Source organism: Crocuta crocuta, unplaced genomic scaffold (genome assembly GCF_008692635.1).
Source record: "Crocuta crocuta isolate KB4526 unplaced genomic scaffold, BGI_CrCroc_1.0 scaffold102, whole genome shotgun sequence".
Taxonomy (NCBI): domain Eukaryota; kingdom Metazoa; phylum Chordata; class Mammalia; order Carnivora; family Hyaenidae; genus Crocuta; species Crocuta crocuta.
The window spans coordinates 11,280,093-11,306,790 of NW_027530019.1; the positions used below are offsets into that span (position 1 = coordinate 11,280,093).

The 26,698-nt window shown below is 51.3% G+C and overlaps 1 protein-coding gene across 1 annotated transcript; it reads left to right on the forward strand.

Moving 5' to 3' along the window:
• The first annotated feature begins 1,670 nt into the window (after positions 1 to 1,670).
• PLA2G4F (phospholipase A2 group IVF) lies at positions 1,671 to 15,624 on the forward strand. The gene is made up of 20 exons (XM_077764369.1): positions 1,671 to 1,781; positions 2,792 to 2,864; positions 3,469 to 3,605; positions 3,686 to 3,814; positions 4,269 to 4,309; positions 4,573 to 4,615; positions 5,081 to 5,147; positions 7,213 to 7,382; positions 7,514 to 7,627; positions 7,841 to 7,878; positions 8,106 to 8,241; positions 9,888 to 10,024; positions 10,295 to 10,517; positions 11,603 to 11,717; positions 11,943 to 12,080; positions 12,180 to 12,287; positions 13,495 to 13,689; positions 13,938 to 14,104; positions 14,902 to 15,088; positions 15,380 to 15,624. The coding sequence occupies exons 1-20, from the start codon at positions 1,671 to 1,673 to the stop codon at positions 15,622 to 15,624; spliced, it is 2,574 nt and encodes an 857-aa protein (XP_077620495.1).
• Positions 15,625 to 26,698: the final 11,074 nt, after the last annotated feature.

Below are 26,698 nucleotides of genomic sequence, written 5' to 3' on the forward strand. Positions count from 1 at the left end.
CGGTGGGATGGAATGACCGAAGGATGTTTGAGAAGTGGAGACGGGTTGGTCCATTTTGGCCAGCTCCAAAAAGGCAGTTTGGTCCCTCTGTGTCCCTCTCTTTAGCCCTCTCTGGTCATCCTGAGTGTCCTCTGAGAACGAAAAACACCTGGAACTAAAGCATGGCTTTATTGAGGCACAGGGCATGTGACTTCCTGGAGAGAGTGTTGGACAGCCCAGGAAACACATCAGTCAGGAGACGGGACACCAGGCTGCTGTGTCTGCCCCAGCCAGCTCCATGCCCTTACTCAGGCACCTCTGGTGTGGATCCACGGGTCCTCTGCATGCTGTGTGTGGACACCACCAACGGGGCAACACTCAGGCATTTCTGAGATCTCAGCACAGGTCTTGGCCTCATGCCCCAAGTTAAGCAGAAATAGGCCTTCCCGTTGGGGCTGGCCATTGGCAGTCATCCTCTTTTTTTCTGAGTTTCTGTTCTCAGCTTGCCTACAGTGTTCATTTTGGAATTGGATCACCTCTTTTTTCGTTGTTGTTTTTTCAGTCTCCACCTCAGGCCCTGGGGAGGAGAGTGAAGATGACTAAGTCTTGGTTGAAGACTATAAATTATCTCCCATCATGTCACTATCCTAGAGATCTTTTCTTCCGGAAACTGCCTGGATGGAAAAACACCATCTAGAGTGTCGTGGTCCACAGAAGAGGGGACGTCACATACCATCTGTAGCCTTAGGCTTACGGTGGTCAAAAGAGGACCTCTAAAGCCTTATTTCTAGTAGCTTAAGGATAGGCAGACCTGCTTTTTAAGCTGTCCCTATTAATACCACCTGACTGTATCCCTACCCGTATACTGGGACCATCCAGTCACATCTCCCCACCCAGGAAGAGGGCCTGGGCAAAAGCTGCTGCGAATTTCCTCAGGATATGGCTGGGTCCTCCTCACCTTTGGTTACAGGCCCTCGTACAGGTTTGGTACAGCCCCACCATCGGCACCCAAAGCTGAAATTCTATTTAAACTATTCCCTGCAAACCCCACAGCACATTTGGTACACAGCACACTGTCAGTGTTGGGAGAATAAATGAGGGAGGCCACAAGAGATTAGAAACACATTTGAGTCCAGATAAAACTGAACCAGAGATTTCCGTGTACCTGCTTCAGAGCCTTGGGGAAGGTGGGACTTGGAAGGCAGATGGTTTTAGGACTTTGTACCTGGGGGAGAAGAGGCCCCAAGGCAGCACTTCCTGGCTTCCATTCCCTGGGCGTGCTGCATCAGCATTGTCTAGAAGGCTGATTAGAAATATGAACACTTCCTCACACCCACTCAATCAAATGACCTAGGGGGTGACGCTCAGGTATCTATTTTCCATGAGCAGCCCAATAATAACCAGAGGCTGGGTTTGGGAACCAGACTCCCAGTTCCTCATCTTCTTGGAGAGGGACTAAAGTCCCTCCTGCCTCAGGGAATTGGGCCCCAGTCACTTCCTGGAGCACATCAAACTCCACCTCCAGCCCCAGCAGGCGACCCAACCCTGAGTCCTCCCATGAGCGGCCAGCTCCACCCTCCCCACCTTGGTGGTACCGTCAGACCTGAGCTAGCAGTGAGTGTAGTCAAGAGGAGAGCCAAGTGGCTCTGGAAAGCAGGCGGGCTTTCTGCTGAGAACTGGGCTGCCTGGCCATGCTCTGGGCACTCTGGCCAAGGTGGCTGGCAGGGAAGGGGCTGCCCCTTCTGGGGGCAGTGCTGCTGCGGAAGAGAGAGAAGAGGGGACTTCAGTGGAGGCAATGGCGGGTAAAGTACCTGATCTTCCCCGGGGAGTGTGGACTGCAGGAGTCCTGGGAGCTCAGTCCACTGTGAAGACTGAGGCTAGCCCAGGACTGGGTTTTGATCTGGGCTGGGACCAATTTACTCTAGCCAACCTTGCAGAGCTTAAAGAGGTTGGCCAAGACCTTGGCTTTTGGGAATAATTCCACCCCCCACCCTCCCCAGTTAGGAATGGAGAGTGAGGTCATGTGCTACTTGAAGCTGTTGCCCAGAATGCCCTAGCCTGGCTGGAAAGCCCCTCAGGGGAAATGAGGAAGGTGTTTGCTGGGATTTTGAGGAGACAGCCTCATTCCCAGGAGGCTGAAGCCTGCTGTTATCCCTCTGTCTCCTTAGCGACTAGACTAGTCGTACCAGTACAAGATGGATAACACCTGGTTTCCTTTCACCTGCCGCCTCCTAGGAGGTGTGGCCTTTGTCAGTGAGCTAATGGGTGGGGTGGACCTTGGCTTTCTTGTCTAATATTTAATCTCCTAAATACATCACTCCAGCTCTCACTTAGGCTCCCAAGCTATAGCAGCAGCATGATAGGGGAGCTGCCAATTTGTGGTGCATCATAACCCTAATTAGTAACAATGGCCACATGTGTGAAGCACTTACACCAGGCACTTTATACAACTTCTCATTTAAAACTCACCACAACCCTGTGAGATTGTAAATCCCTATTTATTGATGGGGAAAATAAAGCATGGGGAAATCCAGTAATTTGCCCAAGGCCATTCCACTAGTACCTGGTGGAACTTAGATTTGAACCTAGCCAGATTCCAAGGTCCAGGCTCGTCACTGACATGCTGAACTCCCAATGCCCCGGGCCCTGCCAAGGCCTCTCAGCTCCCAGGCACAGCAACATCAATGACTGTGGGCCAAGCTCCTGCTCTGTGATTGGAAGAAGGAAGGCTACTCTGGCCACTACTGCAGGGAGGAGATCAGGCCGTCTACCCAGCTTCCTGGAACTGAGTTCTGGAGTTCTGTTGTTCCAGCGGGAAACCCACCCATACTATGACCTCCAGGTGAAGGTGCTGAAGGCCAGAAATATCCAGGGCACAGATCTGTGTGAGTGACCCCCAATTCCACCCTTTCTCCTCTTCCATTCCCTAGGGGCTCCCCAGAGCTCAGCAGGGGCTGGCCTGACGTGTGTGTTTATCTGGAGTGGGGCAGAGGGGCTCGTGCTGACCATGGAAGGAATCCACCCTGGTGAGGGAGCCCCAGGGCCGGCAAGCAGGAAAGGCTGGAGGGGAGACTTGTGCAGACCTTGGACTCCTCCCTGACACTGGCAAGTGGAGCAGTGCCAGCCGGAGTGGGCATGTGAGGCCCTCTCTTGCCAGAAATCAATGACTGCTCTCCAGCAGCTTTCCACACCAGCGCTCACAATGGGAGGAGAGTTCTATGCCTGAATCAGGCTCTTATAGGGAATTACTCAACGATCTGTGCTGCCACGTGATCTTTTCAACTGGCCACTATAGGATTCAGTTGAATGGGAGGTGTAACTGGTCCAGATGGAATTAAGGACATGTGGCTCTCCCCACATGCAGCCTGCAGTCCCACACAGGCAGCCTGCCATCCTCCTCTGCTCCTTCCCCTCCTGCCCTAGCCTTCTCCAGGCAACCTTTTCAGCAACTAGAGCTAGAGACTGAGGACCCCTCCCCACCCCCTGCAGTGTCCAAAGCTGACTGCTACGTGAAACTGTGCCTGCCCACTGCGTCCCCCAGCCCTGCCCAGACAAGGATGGTGGCTAACTGCAGTGACCCTGAGTGGAACGAGATCTTCCACTACCAGATCCATGATGCTGTGAAGGTGAGGGCCAGCAGAGGGAGAGGACTGCCTGTCCTCCTGCCCTGCCTCAGGCCCCCACTTCTCACCTGCCCTGTTCCTAGAACGTCCTGGAGCTCACCCTCTGTGATAAGGACATCCTGAGCAGTGACCAGCTCTCCCTGCTACTCTTTGACCTGAGGAGCCTCAAGCCTGGCCAACCCTACAGACACATCTTCCCACTCAACCACCAGGTGAGCCACCCCACCTGTGCCAGCAATGAAGTGACCTCAAGGAGAGGAAGTTGGGCACAGGGCACCGAGGTGAGGGCTCCCGGTCAGCACAGGCCAGGCCTCCAAGACAAACCCTCCTCTGTCCTACACCACTGACCCTACAAAGGTTCCCCTCAAATACGTTTTCCCTGAGAGGAGCCAACATGTGAGCTCCTTGAGGGCAGAGCACTTTGTCTGTCTTAGTCACTGCTGCTTAGTCTGCTCAGTCAACACTGAGGGTCTAGAACAGGGCCTGGCACACAGTTTTGAAGGCATGAACCTCCTCATGAAGATGCTACTACCCATCCTATGCCCATCAGAAGCACAACAGTCACTTCTTCTAGTCTCTGGAGCCGAGCAGGGTAGGGGGCAGGGACAGCCTCTGATGCTTTCAGAGCTCTTTGAAAATGGGTGCTCCCTTGCTTGGTCTATGTAGGATTCACAGGAGCTGCAGGTGGAATTTGTTCTGGAGAACAGGTGAGTCCAGGTGGTGGCGATGACCTCCCATTTACACCAAGACTCCAGGACAGCTCCAGCTGTCAATCACCAGGTCCTCTGGTGGCCTGGCCCATGAAGGAGTATCCTAGTCTAGTCACCAATTTGAGTGTTGATGACAAACCCACTCCTACCCCCAAACCTGGCCATCATCCCCAGGCTCTTCCAGTGGCATCAGTCACATATTATAGTAACAGCCGTCTCGAGGGGAGCCAGATGTCCCATGAGCCCCTCATCCTTTGCAGCCAGATGCCTGCGTCTGAAGTCATCACCAACGGGGTCCTGGTGGTGAGTAGGGAAGGCAAGCTTGGGGCTGCCCAGGGCTGGAGGGCAATGCAAACTCCATAACTGAGCCTATCCTGCCCACTTGGCTGTGAAAGACATTCAAAGGCTCCTGAGAGGGGAAATATGCTAGGGAGGCATCTCCAGGGACCCGGGGCAAGAAGCTATCTCATACTTGAGCGGGCAGCTCAGAGGCCCACCACCCTCCCGTGTGCGAAGCACATTCCTTACTTGGGCCCTGGCTGCTGGGACTGCCGAAGGCACCGCTATCAGAGCTCCTCTCCTCCTTCCCCTTTCCCACCAGGCCCACTTCCTCTGAGTCCTGGGAAGGAGGTTGCTACAGAAAACTTCTACCCACAAGGCCCAGGCCCTGGGAAGGTTGTTACCTGGGCCCTGCCCCAGAGACCCCTCCTTCCACCCTGGGCTGGGCCCTGTGAACGGTTGGCTCCCACAGGCCTCTGTTTTCCTCAGGCTCAGCCCTGTCTGAAAATCCAGGGGACCCTCAGGGAAGACAAGACAGCCCCACATGGAGAGTATGGTGAGTTTGGTCCATGGCCTTGGGTCTTGCCTCCTAGGGATTGGGCTGCTGATTTCAAGAAGGCAGGTCTGAGGCAGAAAGTTTCTAATGTTTCACCACTCAAAGCTGACCAAGGATGGAACGGATTTGCCCCTGGAAGTAGTGAATTTCCTGTCCCTGGAAGTGTTCAAGCATAGAGGCTGTATCAGTACTAGTGCTCTGCAAAAAGCAATCCTAAATCTCAGTGGCAGACAACAGGAACCATTTATTAAGCTCACACATCGTGATCTAGTCTGGGCTTGGCAAGAATGACCTGGCTTTGTGCCATATGGCCCTCATCCACCTTCTGTGACTAGTGGACTGGTCATGTTCTTTTGTTGTCGTTGTTAATTTTTTTTAATATTTATTTTTAAGAGAAAGAGAGTAAGCAGAGGAGGAGCAGAGAGAACAGGAGACACAGAATCTGAAGCAGGCTCTAGGCTCTGACCTGTCACCACAAAGCCCACTGTGGGACTTGAACCCATGAACCACGAGATCATGACCTTAGCTGAAGTCAGATGCTTAACCGACTGAGCCACCCTGGTGCCCTGGGCTGGTCATGTCCGTAAGGCATCAGCAGAGGTTGGAGAGCAGGCCCAAATGAGCAGGTAGTTTTCAAACCTTTGGTTACATCATAGTCACTAACTAACATTTTGGCCTCTCGGTGGGCGGAAGTGAAGTCACATGACAAAGCATGGAAATTCCAGAAGTGAAGAACTGAGGCCACTGGTGTAGTGTGCCACAGAGGGTAGGTAGCCTCTCAGATGCAGGCGCAAAAGCGGCACAGAGGCTGTGTGACACCTACGGTCTCCTCTGATACTGAGGGTCTGAGCCCATGGGATGAGTCCTGTCCAGAAAATGTCCAGCACTTACTATGACTCGGGCACTGTGCTCAGCATTTCACATGTCTTTTATCTTTTAATCCTCATAACGACCCTGGAAAATACAACTATTAACCTCTTCATTTATGAAGCTCCAGCTCATATAAGAAACTTGCTTCAGGTCACACAGCCTGAGAGTAATAGAGCCAGCAGCCAAACCCAGGTCTGTGACACTCCGGGGGCTACTGTTTCTGACTCTAAACAGCACATATCAATCTCCATCCATAAACCGTGGTGTGAAAGGAGTATCAGCTTCCTTATTTTCTCTAAGTCCCTCCCACCTGGGGTCATGTCATGTCTTGAGGTCTCATTTAGTGCCAAGAAGGCTATGTTGGGAGAAGGGTTCCCTATGGACCTCTATTTCTGAGGCATCTGCCATCCTGGACTCTCTGGGTGTCTGTTGCTCCCAAGTCATGTTGGGGGTCTGGGGCTCTTTTGTGAGGCTGCCTGGGGTCCACTCTGTTTGAATGTCATCCATGTTTCTCTCTGGGATTTTGCCTCCTCCCGAGAAAGCTGCTAGGAACAGGATGAGCCCACAGGCCTCCCTCTTTGCGTCCTTCTGACCTGGGCTGGCTCCGCCTGCTTCTCTGAGCCTCTACCCGTGAACCCACCTCTCCCTCTCACCTCCACTACACACCTTCTGTGTTCCCCCAAGTTCTTAACATTTTGGAAACAAAGGGCAGAACAATTTGTTGCCTTATTTGTTTTTTTCCCTGGCCATACACCTTCCCCAGGATGATGAGCACAGAGCTGAATGGAGGCAAAAGATGGGGAAACTACCAGTTGAAGTTTGGTAATTAATGTAATAATGTATGATAATTATAACATTATAATTATTATACAATTATATTTTACATCATTAATATCATGATCTCAAAATCATCAGCCCCATTAACTCTGGGCAAGGAGTCCTCTCCCTCCCTGCCCTTCCCCCTCCCCAGGCATTGTGTGTTTCCTTCTCCCCAGGTTCCCAGGTCTGACCAGGGTATGTTGTAGGACCCTGAGTGTCCTTCATGATGCCTTTGCTGTGGGTCACAGGGTGAGCAGGATGACGAATTGGCATCTCCAAAGAGGAAAGAAAGGGGAGTTGCTATCCAGGGTGCTACTGTCATAAGCCATGCACATACCCCCACTCTCACCCCCTCACCTGGGCCCTCTGCTCCCAGGCTCTAGGCAGATTCAGCTGACAGTGCCCGGGGCCTACGAGAAGCCACAGTCCTTGCCTCTGCAACCTACCATGGAGGGAGGCCTCCCAGCTACCTTCACCTTTCATGTGAACCCGGTGATCAGCTCTAGGCTGGATGTGGAGCTGGGGGAGAAGCTCACAGTCCTGCAAGTGAGTGAGCCCATAGCCTGGGAAGAGATGGATAATAGAATCAGTCCAGCCTAGAGGGGCATCCTGGGGCCACCGCGGAGGCACGTTTTCCTTCCCCATGGAGGGTTCCTTGGGTGTTTTCTTCTCTACAGAGTGGTCCAAGTGCTGAGCTGGAGGCCCAGACCAGCAAGCTGGGTGAGGGGGGCATCCTGCTCTCCTCTCTGGCCCAAGGCCAAGAGGAACAGCGCGTAGTGGCACTAGGGGAGGTAAGGCTCTGTCTGGGTGCCTGAGGGACCCCTGCTTATTCTGTGACCACCAAAAGAAGGCTAGGGGAGGGGCCACAGAGGGGATCAAGATCAGGCCAGCCTGGAGCTCAGCCACAATGCCCACATACGGGCCAGAGCTACAAGAGCAACAGGGGCTGCAGGTGGGAGAATCCCACTCAGGGCAGTCTGGGATGGGTCTGTTGTCTCTTTCAGGGCCTGGAGGTGATTCTGAGTATGAAGGCAGAAATGAGGTGAGGAAGGCTGACTTCAGGAGGAAAGCTCTTAGGCTAAGCTGGATATGTAGGGCCTCTTTGCCCACTCAGCTCAGCCCGGTGGTGGAAGGCATCTCTGGTTCTGGTGAGGTCTTTCTAAGGGGTTCCATGGAATGTGGGTCTGCTCCTGTGAAAAATGGGCTGGGCCCAAGCTCTCCTCCAATGAATAGTCACCCAGTACCCCACCCCCACCACATCTCTGCCAGCTCTGGAGACCTTGACCTGCGTCTTGGTTTTGGCCTGTGTGATGGGGAACGAGAGTTTCTGGACAAGAGGAAGCAGATCGTGTCCAAGGCCCTGCAGCAGGTGCTAGGATTGAGCCAGGCTCCTGACAGTGGCCAGGTATGAAATGGAGGAGCCGTCCCCAGGGTCACCAAGACCAAACCAGCCTCTTCCCTTGAGAGTTCTGTGTGGCCAAGTGGTTATAGGAAGCCTTGAGAAAGGTTGGGAAACAAAGGAGGAAGGGGCAGGCCTGTTTGCCTGAGCTGATAGGCAAAATCAGGAGAGTCAGGACCCTGTATGTAACGAGGGATGAACAGCCCTGGCTAAGGATGGTATAAGTGAGTGTCCTCGGGCTGCTACAACAGAGCACCACAGACTGGGTGGCTTAATCAGCAAACAGTTATTTTCTCACCTGGAGGCTGGAAGTTCAAGATTAAGGTGCCATCAGGATTGGTTTCTGGTGAGGCTTCTCTTGCTAACTTGTAGACAGCCACGTTTTTGCTGTGTCCTCATGTGGCCTTTCCTCTGTGCACTTACAGGTGATAAGGGGGGAATCTCTCTTCCCTTTCTTGCAAGGACACCGATACTATTAGATAAAGGCCCCACTGTTATGACCTTACATAACCTATATAACTACCTTATAGGCCCTTTCTACAAATATAGTCACACTGGAGCTTCAACATATAGATTTGCAGGGGCGGGGCACAGTTCAGACCATAACAGTAGACAGAGGGATTTGGAAATGGAGGGTCCATGGGAGCCATGGCTGTGGAAGCAAGAGGAAAGGTCACACCAAGGCAGAGAGTTATGGTAAATCAGAAACAAGTCGGTGGCTTCCTCCCGCTACAAGTGTACTCAGGAGTCAGAGCCTCTTCCGGGTGCTGACAAGGTGAGCAAGGCCAGACTGTTCATTTGGTAGTGACTGCTCTGTGCTGGATCTCCTCTCAGGAGGTGGAGGGTAAAGAGGGCACAGGTCTTGCTCTCAGGGAGCTGTCTTCTCCAGCACTCCGAAGGGTGAGTGTCCTTGTAGGCACTGGCCGGGGAGCATTTCTTTTGAGACAGAAGAAAGGAGGGCAGGGAAAGGAACCAAAAGTCTGGGGGCAGAATGAGCTAAAGCTTCATGGAAAAGCTGAGCAGCCAGAAAGCTTCTAGTCTGAGCCCCCCAGGCACCTCTGATGTCTGAGGCAGGTCCAGGCTCTTTGATGGTGGTCATCACTTTAGCCCAGTGCTTCTCGACTGGAGGTCATTTCATCTCCCCCCCATGCCCCCCCAGAGGACACTTGTCTCTGTCTAAAGACATGCTTTATTGTTACCACCAGGGTTNGATGCTACTGGCATCTACTGGGTGAAAGCTCAGAATGCTGCTAAATATCCTCTAACATACAGGACAGCTCCTCACAAGAACAAGTGACCCAGTCCAAAATCATCAATAGTGTCAGGCCTAAGAAACCCTGCTTTAATTGTTTTGGGTGAAATCCAGGATACCTTCCCGTTACATACGATCCTGGGACAATCGTTAAAAGCCATCTCTAGAGTCATACTGCTTCAGTTTGATAGCCCATCACTTACTACCTATATGATTGTGGGCATGTTGTCCAACCTTCCTGTGCCTCAGTTTCCTAATCTGTAAAATGGAGATCCCACTGGGTTGCTGTAAGGATTCAATGAGATAATACATATATGGCTCTTAGATAAATGTCTGACATTATCAGCAGTAATTCATGAGCGACAGTGGTGGTCAATGTTATCATTGTTTTGGTGCCCAGGTGCCTGTGGTGGCCGTGCTGGGGTCGGGAGGTGGAACCCGGGCCATGTCTTCCCTGTACGGCAGCCTGGCAGGGCTGCAGGAACTTGGCCTCCTGGACACTGTGACCTACCTGAGTGGGGTCTCTGGGTCTACCTGGTAAGTGAGGTGAGATAGGGTGCAGAGTAAAGGAGATCCCTGAAGGGGCAGGAATGTGTCTGGTGATGTGGTGGAGTCCCTGAGAGTGTGCTGGGATCCTGCCTCCAAGGGGATTAGGAGGGGCACTGAGGGCCAAGGCCTCCTTGAGTGGGTGGGGCAGGGTGGCAGGTTCAAGGGATAGAGAGGCAGGGTCACTCACAGACACTTGCATCCCTCTGGTCCCTTGCTGTAATTGCCTGCCCCGCTGCCCCTAATTGCCTCTATGCCCAGGTGCATCTCCACACTCTACAAGGACCCAGCCTGGTCCCAGGTGGCCTTGCAGGGCCCCATTGAGCGTGCCCAGGCTCGGGTCTGCAGCAGTAAGATAGGGGCGATGTCCACGGAGCGCCTACAGTACTACGCCCAGGAACTGGGGAGCCTGGAAAGCCTTGGCCACAAAGTTTCCCTCATCGACATCTGGGGTCTCCTCATTGAGTATTTCCTCTACCAGGAGGTAAGAGCAGATAATAAATAAACACGGCTCCTTTCCACCCCTGCCCCACAGCAGCACTTACTTAGGTCTTACTCAGATCCCTTAGGTCTGAGCTGTCTGAGGACAAGAGGTGGATTCCTGGGTGGGCTGACACTGCTTCATTATTCCTGGCTCCTCACCCAGGGAAGGGAGAGGCTGGTCTTCAGTTCTCAGGTCTGTCTGCATATTAGAATCACCTGCACAGCTTTTCTTTTCTTAAATTGTTTTAATGTTTGTTTATTTTTGAGAGAGAAAGAGAGAGGGAGGGAGGGGCAGAGAGAGAGGGAGACACAGAATCTGAAGCAAGCTCAAGGCTCTGAGCTGTCGGCATAGAGACCCATGTGGGGCTCGAACCCATGAACCGCGAGATCATGACCTGAGCAGAAGGGACTGAGCCACCCAGGCACCCCACCTACACAGCTTTTCAAAAACACCTCTGCCTGGGAACCCACTCCCAGAGATACTGATTTGGGCTGGTCTGGGGTCGAGCCCTAGCACAGGTGTGTTTTGGGAGCGTTCCACCTGCAGTGTGCTGGCCCAGCTGCCGTGCCGCTTCTAGAACTGCAGGCTGGGCATTAGCTGGGAGGCAAGAGTATTAAGAGCCCAACAGGGTTCTCAGCCCTGGGAGCCTGGCCCACTGGTGTGTGGCTCTCAGTTGTGGACTTCTATCACAGTGGTTTCTCATGTCTAAGAAAAGAATCCACATTTTCAAATGATTTACTTTTTAAAGAAAGTAAACTGGGTTTTCAATTTTTCCTTTAAAAATGTCACTGACTCAAAAAAAATAAAGAAATGTCACCGACTCCCTTGGGTTCCAATATGCTTTCTGGAACAGGAAACAAGTGAGGAGTGCTCCCAATGCCCCTGGAATTGCACAAAACCCTCAGTGGCCTTACCTTTGCTGCAGCCTAAAGCCTCGTCCTTAGAGAGCTGACTCTAGAGCTTTGGCCTTGGCAGTCATAGTCTCTTGTGGGCACGGCATACCCTGCAGGGTATCAGGCCTCAGGCCATGGGGATGGGGGGAAGGGGGACCCCAAAAGCCAAGTGCCTCCTTTCCTTCCTACCAGAAAAACCCTGCCAAGTTGTCTGACCAGCAGGAGGCCATCAGCCAGGGCCAGAACCCTTACCCTATCTACGCCAGCATCAATGTCCACACCAACATCAGCGGGGAAGACTTTGCAGGTGCCTGGGTGCAGGGACCTGGGAGGCAGGCAGAGGCGATGGTTGGTAGGAAGGTGGGAGGGTCCAGCGTTCTTAGTGTACAGATGGGAGCCGTGGGCCACAGCGGGCTTGCTGCCTCCTCTTCTTGGCAAGTGAGGTTCCCGCTCAGGCACTCAGGTGTGAGGGGAGACCCTGGGGTCCTGGTGGAAGGCCCCTGGTGACATTCCCTTCGCTCTGGGCCCCCAGAGTGGTGTGAGTTCACCCCCCATGAGGTCGGCTTCCCCAAGTATGGGGCTTATGTTCCCACCGAGCTCTTTGGCTCTGAGTTCTTCATGGGGCGTCTGCTGCAGCCCCGACCTGAGCCCCGGATCTGCTACCTCCAGGGTGAGTCTGGGCTGGAGGGCTGGGGTCAGGGCAGGGGCTGGGCCAGGCCCTGAGGCCGGCTGGAGATGTGAGGGCCCAGGGCCTTGCCTTTCTGCTTAGGTGTGTGGGGCAGCGCCTTCGCAGCCAGCGTGGATGAGATCTTCCTGAAGACTGCTGGCTCGGGCCTCAGCTTCCTAGACTGTTACAGAGGGAATGTAAACAACACAGGTGCAGGTAGACACCCTGACCTCCCCATACCCGCTATTCCCAGCGCCAGGGCCCTGGCCGAGGCACAAAGGATGAGGGAGGGGATGATGCAGGACTCAACTGTCCCACTGGGTTCAGAGAAGTCCCGAGGAAATGACTTGTAGCTTAGAGTCTGTGGATGCCCAGAGGTCTGCAGAGGCAGTGTGCCAGGGGGACCAGGGGAAGGCCCACATCAGAAAAGCCAGTGGGAGCTGTGAGTGCTCTGTAGTAAGGCTACACCTTTGAATTCTCTTCTTGGGTTTCAATTATGTCAGTGCAGCCCAGGACCGCTAGGCATCTGGTGGGTGTCTGTCCACATACCTCAGGGCTCCTGTTTGGACTGCTCCTTAAGTGGCCTATGAGCTCCCTGCTGCACAGAACACATCTTCCGCCTTTCTTCCCTGGATAACCTCTGCTCATCCCTTAAGACTCAGCTCAGACATAATTTTGTCAGGGGGCTTCTCTCGTCCACTCCATCCCTCCAGCACCAAAGTTTCATAGGACTATGTGCACACCCTATCATTGTCCTTACCTTGGGGCACTGTTATGATTTCTGATCTCTTATGTGACTCTCCCCTAATGAGGCTCTAAGCCCTGGAGGGGCTTGTGCCTGGCACCGTGCCCAGCACGCAGTAACTGCTCAGTAGGTGTTTAATGGATGAAATTGTGATTGGAAGTTGTACATACAGCTTTGTTTTCTTTAAAAAAAATTTTTTTTTAGACTATAGCAACTTCTTAAAAATGTATTTATTTATTTTAAGAGAGACAGAGAGAGAGGGAGGGAAGGATACAGACTGGGAGAGAGAAAATCCCAAGCAGGCTCGGCTCAGTGCAGAGACCCATGCCAGACTCGATCTCACGACAACAGATCGTGACCTGAGCTGAAAGTAAGTGTTGGACACTTAACCAACTGAGCCACCCAGGTGCCCCATATACATCTTTATTTTCAAAGGGGGATATAAGTTATTGTGTAATAAATACAATGTCATAGGCAACTTTCAAAATATAGGGAAACTGAAAGAAAAGGTCATTTAAAAGAGGTTCTGAGAAGCAGTGGTCTGAGGCTTGGGAGGTGGGGTGAAGGAGGGGTGAGTGTGGGGGGAGACAGAAGGGGTCCCCTGGACCATAGGGGCCACTGGAGAATGGACAGCACCACTTCCAACTATATTCACCCATGCACCCCATCCAGATGACTGCCGGAAACTCCAGCTGCATGATCCCACATGTCTGCGGACCAGGCTCTTCACCCCCCAGGGGCCCTTCTCCCAGACCGTGCTGGACATCTTCACCTCCCGCTTCACCTCTGCGGAGAACTTTAATTTCACCAGGGGCCTCTGCCTACACAAAGACTATGTGGCTGGCCGGGAGTTTGTGGCCTGGAAAGGTGGGTGCTGCTCTGGGTGGGGGTCCCCCCGCCCCGGGCTGCCTTTGCCTCTGGCTCACTGGGGCCAGCACTGCCTTTATTCCCAGAGGTTGCACTGTGGGCTCCTGCTGCCCAGGGGCCGACGGAGAGGGACTGGGATGTCTGCCAGGAGGCAGGGCCAGGGGCTGGGGTGGGAGACTCTGTTGCCATCAGAAGGGGAGGAGAGATCTCTACAGAGAGAGAAGAGCAAGCCTTTGTCCCTATTGCAGATATGCACCCTGATGCCTTCCCCAATCAGCTCACTCCCATGCGGGATTGCCTGTACCTGGTAGATGGGGGCTTTGCCATCAACTCTCCGTTCCCACTCAGCCTACTGCCCCAGAGAGCAGTGGACCTCATTCTGTCCTTTGACTACTCCCTGGAGGCCCCTTTTGAGGTAAGGTGTGTAGTGGGGAGGAACTGAGGGTCTCTGCTGGGGCGGCCCAGCTGGGCATTTGGGGATTGCCTTTCATGGAGGGCCTAGGTTCTAATCCAAGGGTGGGCACCCTGTGAAGATCTTTAGTGGCACTGGTCTCCCCAGCTGAAGGAGGGGGATTGCTGAGGCTATGGGATGGAGGGGGAGGGGGAAGAAGAAGCCAAAGAAGGTACTAGAAGTCTCCCATCCTGGTGAAGAGAAGGCTCCTGTTCTGGCCCCTGCCTGTCCTGATAGCATTCTTTGCTCCCGTCCGGACGGGGGTCTGGGTATGTTGTCCCTTAGTTACCATCAGGTCCCCTCGGGAAGTCTCCAGGGGCAGCTCCCTCAAACCTTGTCCGGTAGTGGACAGGTTTCACCATCCGGATGAGCGTTCTGGTCGAGCTGCTGGGCCAGCCCTTCTCTCTTTGGCTTCCTCCTCCTTATCCTCCTGGGTCTAAGGAGAGGTTGGGATTAGATGACGAATAAAGCTTCTTCCCACATGACCTTCTGTAACCATTATGTCTCCATCTGGTGACATTGAAATCAGCCCCTAAGAGGGAGCAGGGAGGAGCCAGAGAAGGGAAGCAGAGGAATGACACTGGGAACACTGATGATGGTCCTTAATCTGCACCACCCCTTGCTAGAGTTATTCCTGTCTTTATTATGTAAATAAAGACATTGACTCTCCATCTAACTCACCGGCAGTCACTCAGCTAGTGGGTCGGCTGTGTGAGTGCAGGCAGCCTGAGGCAAGGTCCAAAGTTGGCCTGCCTGCCCAGGTCTTACAGATGACTGAGAAGTACTGCCTGGACCGAGGCATCCCCTTCCCAAGTATCGAGGTGCTCCCTGAGGACTTGAAGGAACCCCGTGAGTGCTACCTGTTTGCCAAGGCCAAGGACCCCCGCTCTCCCATTGTGCTGCACTTCCCCCTCGTCAACCGTACCTTCTGCACACACCTGGCCCCAGGTGAGGAGAGGCCGTGGGCTGGGGTCTGGCCCAAACAGCCCAGGAGTGGTGGTGGGTGCCGTTCTGAGAGTGGATTTCCTGGATGGCATGCCTCCTGGAAGGCCTGAGCTGGCGTCTGCCGCTGTCTGCTTCCGGGGCCTCAGCATCCACACTGGCCCAGTTCTTCCTGACGGAAGGAGCTGAAATGCGGGTCCAGCCAGAAGTCCTAGGGCAAGGGTGGGGGCTTCTGGGCTGGCCACTCCAAGCCACAGACAGTCCCAGCCTGGCCTCTTTGCCACTTCCCACCCCTAGGTGTGGAGCGACAAACGGCTGAGGAGAAGGCCGACGGGGACTTTGTGGTCAATGGAGCAGACACTCCGTATGGCATGATGAACTTCACCTATGAACCCAAGGAGTTTGAGCGGCTGGTGGCTCTGAGTCGATACAATGTTCTGAACAATGTGGAGACCCTGAGGCATGCGCTCCGGCTGGCTCTGGAGCGACAGCAGGCTGGGGGCAGGGCTGGAGGCCGACCAGCTGGAGTTGGAGGGCTGTGAGAGAGGGGAGTGACTATGGGCTCCAGACTGGGGCTTGGTGATGGGGGGAGTAGACTCTGCTTCCCATGTTACAGGGACCCGCTTTAGGTCCTCCAGGCCCCAGAAAGCTCCTGCAGAACAGCAGCTTGGCTTTGGGGCTGGGCTCTTCTCATGTGTGTTTCTGGGAGACAATGGGGGAGGATGTCTCTCCCCAGGCCTCCTGGGGAGGGGGGCAGAAGTGAGCAGTGCTCATTTTACTTTGGAGCGTAGAGGGAATCAGGCAACAATCTAGCCCCAGGGCTTGCCCCAAACCCAAAAGGACCTTAGGGAGCCCAGGTCTTCAGACCCTCACCAGACTGAGAGCCGTGAAAGCAGGTTGAGCCTCATCCCTCTAATCCACACTTCCTGCAAATGGCGGGGCTCCTGGATGNGGCCCAGGTCTTCAGACCCTCACCAGACAGAGCTGTGAAAGCAGGTTGAGCCTCATCCCTCTAATCCACACTTCCTGCAAATGGCGGGGCTCCTGGATGCAGTGCTCAGTGCTATCAAAAATAAAGTGAGACCTCCTGGGTTGTCAGTCCGGATCAGAAACTCCATCTCCTGCCTGCCGACTCTCCTTCACCTCTGGCTTTGCCTGCCCCCTCACCTCACTGCTCACCATCCTTCTCTGCCCAGCCTCCTGAAGGCTGAGAGATGGTATGCTGGCTGGTGGGTGTCCTCATGTTTCCCTGCTAATTACTAATGCTTTACTCTTTACATTCGGGCCACACTCTCTTGTCAGGTGTACAGCTTCCCCCTCCTGTAAATAGTCTCGCCATTCCCAGAAGCTCAATGGGTATGTCTAGAGCAGGCAGCATGCATTTGTTGATGAGGGAGCAGAGTGAGTGTGTGCCTGTATGGCTGTGTGTTCTGCTTGTGAGGGTGGGGCTGATGAGCACCTGTCTGTGGGCCAGGGATGGGCAGTAATAGAGGGGTCTGGCTGGGAACTTGGAGGCCTGGGTTCCTGCCTCTTTCACAGATGCATGCTATGATCTGGGCAAACTGCCCCTCTCTCTCCCTGCTTTTCATCTCTGCTGACCCACCTGGGACCTTCTGAATAGCTAGAGTCTCTTCAGCATGAGCAGATTTCAGGTCTGTGGAGAGGGGGTCCACCCTGACTAGGCACGATCTGGGGGCCCTCTGGCCTTTGGCCTCTGCGGCCTTGTTCTCCCCATCTCCACCCTGCCGAGTGCTGAGCTGCCTGGGGTCCTTCAGTGGCCCTGATGTCATACTCACTTGGACACTTGCTCCTCCCACCCTCTCTTCCAGAAGTGCTTTCTTGGGCCATAGCCTTCCCTCCCCATCCTCTCCAGAACCAAAGTCACAATTCCTTTTTTGGTCAGGGACACTTATGCAAGGAAGCCTCACCCATCCTGACTCTGGGAAGAAGGCCCTTGTTCTGGCTCCTAGCTGGGAGAAAGGTGGCCCCAGCCTGTGTCCCCAGCCTGGCCTGGCCTGGGACCCCCAGGCCTCCAGATGGACATGAGCAAGGAGGGCTAAGGAACTGGATCTCCGAAGGGCCAGTGCTTTTGGCTGGCATGGGTAGGAGACAATTTGGTTCTCTCCTACCTCCCAACCATTGCTGCCCATCATCATAGATCGTCACCACTATCTCTTGGCTCAGCAATGAGAGATTCCCTTTGGGGTAGCCCCAGGCTGGCCCCTGAGTTCCTGCTATGGCCACTTGTCATCACCACCCCTGTGCTGGCATCATTAGTACTTATTAAGACCTCCATAGTTCATAACTTAGAACTTTGTAGATTTCTTAGAACTTGGAACCCAGAGAGTTCTGAGTTCTAAGATCTTCATGGAGCTCAAAACTTAGAATCTTCAGTTTGTCTTTAATGCCTCATATAGCCATGGGCTGTCTCTGGCTCTTGAAAAGTAAGGCCCCGGGGGGTAGAGATTTTTTGTCTTTTTTGTTTGCCGCTATATCTTCAGTGTTTAAAGCAGTGTCTGGCCAATAGTAGATGTACAATAAATATTTGACAAATAAGTGAATGGGATCTTACATTCTAAAGAGATGGATCATTACCTACTAATCATGAAAAGATTTGCAACACTGTACTCTAGTGGTTCTTAACCCATTTGGACCTTTTTGGAAAGCTGATGGAAGCCATGGACCTTCTCCAAAGAAAAATGCACTTACATATGCAAAGTTGTACACAACAAGTTCTCTGCTTCGCTGTGTGATCACCACGCCAGGGTTGTGGTGGCTGGTATCTGCTGTCCCAGGCCAGCGGGTTTTATGAAGGAAGCAGGCACGTGGGCTTGTGCAGAATTGGTAGGTAACTCGATTTACACAGAAATGTAGGAAATGCCACCTTGGCTCAGATCGGGTTTGGGAAGACATAATGAGACAAGGATGGGGAGGCTGGTCTGGTCCTCTAGCCAGGAAATTGGTTAGCAGATGCAGGGGTAACCTCAGCCAGGGAAAGAGGAACCATCACCAATACTGAATCTGGGAGCCAACCAGATTCTAAGGGTCAAGGATGACCAGGCTAGTTCGGCTCCTGCTCCTAGGTGAGGAGGGATCAGAGTTGATTTCTACTGCATTTATGTCCCATTTCCAACCCTGGCCCAAGATGGCCAATAACATATTTCAAGGTCCTGAGGGTGACCAGGTTGGAAGGATTTGGCCATAAAAAGACAGTTATAAGCCTGATTCATCCTGAGGCTGGGCAAAAACACAGAGGCAGGAACATCATTCCTCAACTTGTCAGACTCTCTCATCACACAAAAGAAGAAAAGGGTGGCCACCAAGGTGTCATGTATGTCTGCACAGGTTATATACTACACAACTCAAGGGGGTGCGGTTCGTAGGAAGTGATGATATGAATTTGCCCCATGGGGTTGTGCTGCAGGGAAGCCCTGAACCCATAGTCTTAGCTGAAGGAATGTGAGAAAAGAGGCTGGTTCAAATATTGGCCTCCTTGCTTCTTCAGATATATCTCCAGACATTCACAAGAGTCTCCTACAGAGAAAGGAAAGAGGTGCAAGGTGGGGTGGAGGGGTAGGGAAAGGAAGAAGGAAGAAAGGAAGGAAAGGAGAGACAGAGAAAGAGAAGAAAGAAAAGAATTTTATATTTTAAAAAAAGTTTATTTATTTATTTTGAGAGAGAGTGAGAGAACTTCTGCATGAGTGGGGGAAGGGCAGAGAGAAAGAATCCCAAGCAAGTTCCACACTGTCAGCATGGAGCCCAATGAGGGACTCAAACCCATGTACTGTGAAATCATGACCTGAGCTGAAATCAAGAGTTGAATGCTTAACTGACTGACCCATCCAAGTGCCCAGAGAAGTATTGTCTTCAATCATTGGCTGGCACAGCCCTGGGAGGGGAGCCACAGGTATTGGCAGGTGGCTGTCTGGCATGGGTGCACNAGCTTATTGCCTCATTGCTACTCCATTCTTTTGCTGAGAGTTTCAATGGAAGCTCCCTCATTTCAGATGGAGTCATTTTTGGAGAGGAGGAAAGGAGGACTCCCTGCATGACTCTGCATGCATCCATCTCCCCCTCAAGCACTCCCTCTGTAGTGCATGAAAACCTACAGGAACATGGAACAGGGCTGGGAGTCCAGCACCCTTCTCCATGCAGGAGGCAGGGGTCTACTCGGGGGCTGTCCTGCAAGTAAGTGAGACTAATCACTGGAGTTCAGGGGTGGGGATTAAGTTTTTTCCATTAGGACAACTGAGGCACAGAAAATATTAAGCAATGAGGAGCCCACATATATTAAAAACCTCTTACTTTAGTCAAATTTGGTTTTGAAAAAATATATATAATAGAAGGCCATTTAATTAGACTTTTCATTTTATCTATCTATCTATCCATCTATCTGTCTATCTATCTATCTATCTATCTAATCTTATAGAGCCTGTGCATGCATGGCATGAGCTGGGGAGGGGCAGAGGGAGAGGGAGAGAGATTCTCAAGCAGGCCCCATGCTTAGCACAGAACCTGACACGGGGCTTGATCCCATGACCCTGGGATCATGACCTGTGCTGAAATAAATCAAGAGTCAGATGCTCAACGAACTGAACCAATCAGGTACCCCTAGACAGTTTAAGTTTAATTGCCACCACTAGGTGGCGAGCATGGAAAGGTAAGTGATAAAAGGAGGCAAGGTTGGAGGAAGTCAGAAAAAGATTGAAGGAGGAAAATATGAGTAGGGGAGGGGCAATCAGGTGGGGAGGGCGTGAGTAGGCTGTGGAAAGGAGGTGGGCAATTGCTTTGGAGACAGTCTCTGGCTGCTTAGCTGGAGTTTGCGAGTCTTCTGTAGCTGTTTATCCTTTGACCTCAGAGTGTTGGTCACAAAATGTCACACAGTGGAATAATTTGGGGAGTGTAAACGGTACAGTTGTCTAAGCTTGGCCTGCTCTGGTCTACTGCAGGCCATATTCCCTGCTCTACCCACCCCCACTCAGTCCTCTGGACTCAGGCTGAGGGCTTCACAATAGGGCCCAAGTACTCCTGTGTCTCTGGTTCAGGCAGGTATCATCTAACCCTCCTGTTTTTTGCCTCCTGATTCAATTCTCTTTCCTCTACATCCCCTTCCACTAGTATGAAAGTTCTACTTTCTATTGCTAGAATGCTGACGGTTTCCCTTGTAAATTTTGCTGAAGTATAATTTATAAATAATATAATGCCCCCATGCTGAGTGCACAGCAAGTGTACAAGATTAAGGGTACAGTTCAATGAATTTTAACAAATTTGCAGACACCCATAACCATCACCACAATCAAGATATGGAACATTTCCAGGAGCACCTGTGTGGCTCAGTCAATGAAGTGTCCAACTCTTGATTTTGGCTCAGGTTTGTGAGTCCAAGCCCCACATCAGACCCCCATGTTGACAGCACAGAGCTTCCTTGGGACTCTTACTCTCTCCTCTCTTTACCCCTCCCCAGCAGTCTCTCTCTCTCTTTGTTTTAGAAATAAATAAACTTAAACAAAGATATGGAACATTTGTTTCACCCCAAAATGTTCTCTTGGGTTCCAGCTCACTAGTCTCCCACCCTTGCTCCCAGGGCCCACTGATCTGCTTCTTGTCATTATAGACCAGCTTTGTTTGTCCTTTCCAGAGTTTTGTATAAATGGAATTACATAGAGTATACTCTTTTGTGTCTGGCTCTTCCACTCAACATAGTGCTTTTGATATCCATCCACACCGTTGTGTTTATCAGTGGTTCATTTCTTTTTATTGGTAAGTAGGAATCTTGTGGACATACCACAGTTTGTTTATCCATTCACCTGCTGATGGAAAGTTGGGTTATTTCCAGTTTTGAGCTCTCATTAAGCTTTTATTTATTTTTTTAATTTTTTAAATATTTTTTTATTTATTTCTGAGAGACAGAAAGAGACAGTGTGAGCAGGGGAGGGTCAGAGAGAGAGGGAGACACAGAATCTGAAACAGGCTCCAGGCTCTGAGCTAGCTGTTGACACAGAGCCCAACATGGTGAGATCATGACCTGAGCCGAAGTCAGATGCCTAACCGACTGAGCCACCCAGGTGCCCCCTCATTAAGCTTTTAAGTTTAACTTAAACTTTTTTTTTAATTTTATTTTAAATATTTTTAATGTTTATTTATTTTTGAGAGAGACAGAGCATGAAATGGGGAGAGGCAGAGAGCAAGGGAAACATAGAATTTGAAACAGGCTCCAGGCTCCAACCTGTCAGCACAGAGCCCGACACCAGGCTCTAACTCACAAACCAAGGGATCATGACCTGAGCCAAAATCAGACACTTAACCAACTGAGCCACCCAGGTGCCACTAAAATTTTATTTTTAAAGAGCACTTTGAAAAGCCAGTCATCTCCATTTTTTTCTCCCCAAATAAGACAAGAACCTGAGCATGCTAACACGTTTTCTGTGTTTCTGTCCTACATCTGGCTCTCCACCCACCCAAACATTGTACAAACTCTCTTGGGGCTCTTACTTGAATTTTATTTACAATGTATTACAAACTTCAAAATAGAAATATTTATTTCCACTTTACAATGTATTTTACTTATTTATTTGCCCATTATAGCTTCTTATAATGCCTTTCTTCCTTTTGGGTTTATTTTTATTTCTGTTGAATTTCAAAACTGAATAGATATATGGAGGATCTATGGGTGGTAAACTTTCTGAGTTCTTATATGTCTGGAATTATTTTTGCTTGTCCTGACTTATGAATAATAGTCTGGTTGAATATAAAACTCTTTTTTTTTTTAAGTTTATTTATTTTGAGAGAGAGTGAGAGAGCGAGAACATGCATGAGGGGGGAGGGGAAGAGAGCAAGAGAGAATCCCAAACAGGCTAGGTACTATCGGCACTGAGCCTGATGTGGGACTTGATCCCACAAACCGTGAGATCATGAACTGAGCCAAAATCAAGAGTCAGATCTTAACTGACTGACCACCTAGGCACCCCTGAATATAAAACTCTTGACTCAAACTTACATTTATTCAGATTTTAATGCCTTCTTGATTTGATATTGCTGATGGGCAATCTGATATTGGCCAAATTCTCATCTTATTGTAGGTAATTTGTCTTGAACACTTAGGGCTTCCTCTTTGTCTTTCAAATGTCTTTTCATCTGTACTGTGTTCTTGGGGACATTTTCTGTGCATGCTTTCTGGTTCGCAAATACAATATTTCTCTGTATCCAGTCTGCTCATTATCCATCTTTTGGGGATTTTTGTCTTGGCTACTACATTTTTCAGTTTAAATTCTCCAACAGAATCTTCGAAACTACCTGTTTTCACTGCACTGATGTGAATGGTGCTCCCTTAACTCAGATGGTGTTTACATGGATTTTTAAACATTTTCCTGATTGTTTTGTGAAGTATCTCCTTGAGGTAAGTTCTCTGTTGCTCCTTCTTCATAGATTTTGCCTTCTTTATAGATTTGGTAATTCTTGGTTGTAATCTCATCTCAGAGGGTTCTATAACCGCTCTAGGCTGTCATGGTTCCTGGTTGTCATTGGCCATGCAGTTGGTAATGGTGGCCTCCAGGTGGCAGTGCAGGGCTAGGGGCGGAGGTAGAAGTAGTGCAGTGGCCCCAGCTGTGAGAGCTTCATCCCCTGTGTGACCATGCAGCCAAGGCAAGGTTGACGCCAGCATACCGCTAAGGCTCTGACTTGCCTTCTTATTTAGGGTTGCCTCGGAGTCCCTGACCCTTCAACAGCTCTCTTTCTTGTTTTGAATCATGGATTCTGAATTTATTAATCTGTTTGTATCTTTTCCATTGCTATTCTGCGGGACTTGATGCTGGTGGCAGGTAAAATATTACAAAGGAGAATTTCCAATTTCAAGAAGAAAGACAAAGGACAGGCTAAGATCCTTCCCAACATCACAAAAAAAAAAAGTTTAGGGGCACCTGGGTTGCTCAGTCAGTTAAGCATCCTACTTCAGCTCAGGTGATGATCTCACAGCTTATGGGTTTGAGCCCCACATCAGGCTCTGTGCTGACAGCTCAGAGCCTGGAGCCTGCTTCAGATTTTGTGTCTCCCTCACTCTCTCTTCCTTCCCCACCCCCTCAAAACTAAACATTTAAAAAATTTAAAAAACAAAGTTTAATGATTTTTAATTACCCAGTACATTTTATGAATTTTTCTTTTAAAGAAACGATTTAGGTTAAAGTAACTATTGTACATCCTAAATAATGAAAAAATTTTAGACATTATTATTACATAACATTTTATTCCATTAACAATATCTGAGGGCTTTTTTGACCACCAGTGTATTTTTCAGTCCCCAAATGCACCATCAATTTGAATTAATGTCTCTTTTCTGCAAGACCAATTGGATCTGACAAATTCAAGAGTAAGGGGCCTCTTGATCTGAGAGCTGCGAGCCTCCCTAGAGCTCGCTCGCAGAGGCTGCTCGAAGTTTCTGTGAGGATGGAATGAAACCCGGTGTGTGACATGTTGAGACTGTGGCTGGTACGCTGTCTGTCCGCAATGCATGCTGGTTGCTCTTTTACACGGGGTGATGAGTGCTCTGAGCTGCTGAAGGCGGCTTCTTGGCTGTTCCTAAATGATTCAGTCCTCATCACTCCGCACACACTGCCAGGTGTCTAAGAGCCGCCTAGCTTGGACCTGGGCTTGTTGCTGCCACACTGCTGGGGTGGAGGTGGCTGGTTATGCTGGGTGCAGTGATCAAACTTCTGGTCCCAACCCTCCCCAGGCCAGGGAAAAGATGTGGTCTTGTGGAATGTTTCACAGGACTTGCTCCACATCTTTGCCCCGTGGATCTGCCTCATTTCCCTCCTTCCTCCCAGCCTGGGAGAAGGTGCTCCACCTGCGTGTGTCCCTGTGTGCACATGCATGTGCTTTCTCTTTCTTGTATTAGCTGTACCAGAGGTTCTTGGTGGTGCTGGATGACCTCCAAGAGGTGAGGGAAAGGTGCTTGGCATGGGAGCCACCCGGAGGGTGGAGTTCCAATCTCACGAATCCCTGCCTTGCTGAGCTGGCCATATCCCTGCCGCCACCCAGGGAGCAGGTGTCTTTGTCAAGAGATGGGCTTGGAGTGGAGCTGGAGCCAGGACAGGAGACCTGGCAGGATGAGCCAGTAGCCGAGGGCAGGGCTTCCCAGCCTCTGGCTGCTGTTACGTGATAGTCCTGAGGGGGAGACATGGGGCTTCTCAGCCCTTTAGGTGGCTGGAAGCGCCTGGGTGTTTGGAACCCTCTCAACCATTCTCTTCAAGCTCTCTGCAGACTTGTCCATTTACCCTAGTGTGCCCAATTAGTGGCAGTACCGAATAGTGTCATAGAGGAAAGAAATTGGAAGTATGGGCCCAAGGGACCACCTGGCCTTCCTCAGCCATAACATTCTTGAATTACCTTCTAGGATCAATAGCTGCGGCCCCCGCCTTCACACAGGCCTCCGTCCCTGGCCTCACCAGGCTGCTAAGGGCTCCCAGGTGCACCTACAGAGTTTCATACTCAGTAGAAGCCCGTGTGGACCCCTCTCCTGATCTGTGGCCTTCCTCTGAGCAAGAGCCACTGCAGGCAGGCTGCCTTCTCGAGTCTCCTGGTGTCCCATATGCTGGCCTACCTGTGGCCAGGGCCACTCTCCTGAGGTTTCTTGTCCCATTCCCAGACTGTACCTGGCTTCTGGAGCCCTGATTCTGGAATCTAGGCCTGACCTGGGGTCTAGACAAGCAGCTTCTGATTGGAACTCCCAGAAAAGGCTTGCTGTGGGGTCAGGCTGACCCTAGGGAATAAGAATGAGAGGCGGTTTGGAGGCCCAGGGCAAGAGACCCCTTTCATTGAGGGACAGTATGGCCAAGGGCTTCCACCACAGCTTGCTTCAGCCTGAGGTTCTGATGATTCCCAGAGAACATGGTCCATTAGCAGGTAGATGTACCCCCTATGGTCTGAAGATGTAAATTTGGAAATCACCAGTGATACAAGTTACTTAAAGCCAAGGGACTGGAAGAGACTATTAAGGGAGTGAATATAGAGTGGGGGGGGGGGCGCAGAGAGGAAGAAAAAGGAAGTTTAGGAACCGAGTCGTGGGGACTCCAACCTGCAGATGTCAGGAAGGTGGTGAGAAGCAGCCGTGATAACTGAAGGGGAGAAGCTGGTGAGGTAAGAGAGATACCAGGCTAGTGTGGTGTCCAGAAAGTCAGGAGAAGAATGTACTTGAAGGAGGGAACATCACTGGGGCGCCTGGGTGGCTTAGTCGGTTAAGCGTCCGACTTTCACTTAGGTCATGATCTCGCGGTTCGTGGGTTTGAGCCCCGCGTCAGGCTCTGTGCTGATTGCAAGCTCAGAGCCTGGAGCCTGTTTCAGATTCTGTGTCTCCCTCTCTCTCTGACCCTCCCCTGCTCATGCTGTCTCTCTCTCTCACTCAGAAATAAAAAAAAATAAAAAATAAAATAAAAAAAAAAGGAGGGAACATCACTGACAGCATCACATGCTGCTGAGAGGCCCGGTACGGAAGGACAGAGGACCCATTTTCAGACTACCAGCATTCACTGGGCGCCTTGACCAGCAGTTTGGTGGAGCGGTAGGAGAAACCTGATTGGTTCAAGAAAAAATGGTAGGAGAGAGATTAGTGACAATATAGGCAGATCTTGTAAGGAGTACACCCTTCAGCCTGAGAGTAGGTTGGGCTAAGCCTCAGGGATAATATGTTGGGTGGGGGGGCGGGGATGNACTGGCTGTTGTTAGACCAGGTCCCAGCCCCTTCCGGCCCCTCAGCCCCAAACTTACCTGGGTGAGGACTGTGACTTAGACAGCTGTCAGGCTCCCACCCACAGGTTCCTGTGAGTATTGCATAACGTACTTCCTGTAGCCCACGGGCCCACCCTAGGCCAGGCCCAGAGCCAGCGGGGAGAACCCCTACTCACTCCTGGGGCAGCAAGGTCAAGCAAGCTGTCAGTCACCAGCGCAGGCTCTTTCTGTCCAGTATGTAGCACAGCTGAGGAATCCTCCCATCAAACAGGCATCAGCTTTGGAGCCAGCCCCATGGCGAAGGTCCAGGGATAGGGCATCAGAATTTAGCCTATGGAAAAATTGAGAAGTCATTCAGCAGTTTTTATAGGAAGACACTCAGGGCTAAGAACAGAGCTAGTGCCTGAGGGGTGAACTGGTGCTGGCTGCACATGTGAGGGGAGGAGAAGGAAGGTGTGGGTGCATCCTGCACAAGAAAACTTCTTTTTAAAAAAATTTTTTTTAATGTTTACATATTTTTGAGAGAGAGAAAGAGAGCGAGCGAGTTGGGGACGACAGAGAAAGAGTGAGGACAGAGGATCCAATACAGGGCTTGAACTCACAAACCGTGAGATCATGACCTGAGCCGAAGTCAGACACTCAACTGACTGAGCAGCTGTGGTGTCCCGCACAAGAAGACTTCTTGAAGGAAGGGGCTTAATCAGGTCACAGAGGATAGTCAGAGGAGGAGACAGGGAACATGAGGGTGAGGAGGGAGCAGTAGGTGGGGAAGAGGTCATCCTCAGGGAATGTGAGGAGAGGAGGTGCAAGAGTAGGAAGGGCCAGGGGGTGGAATGCCTGTGAGTCATAGGCAGAAGGGTTTAGTCTCAATAAGATCCGCCAGTCAGAACTCCTACA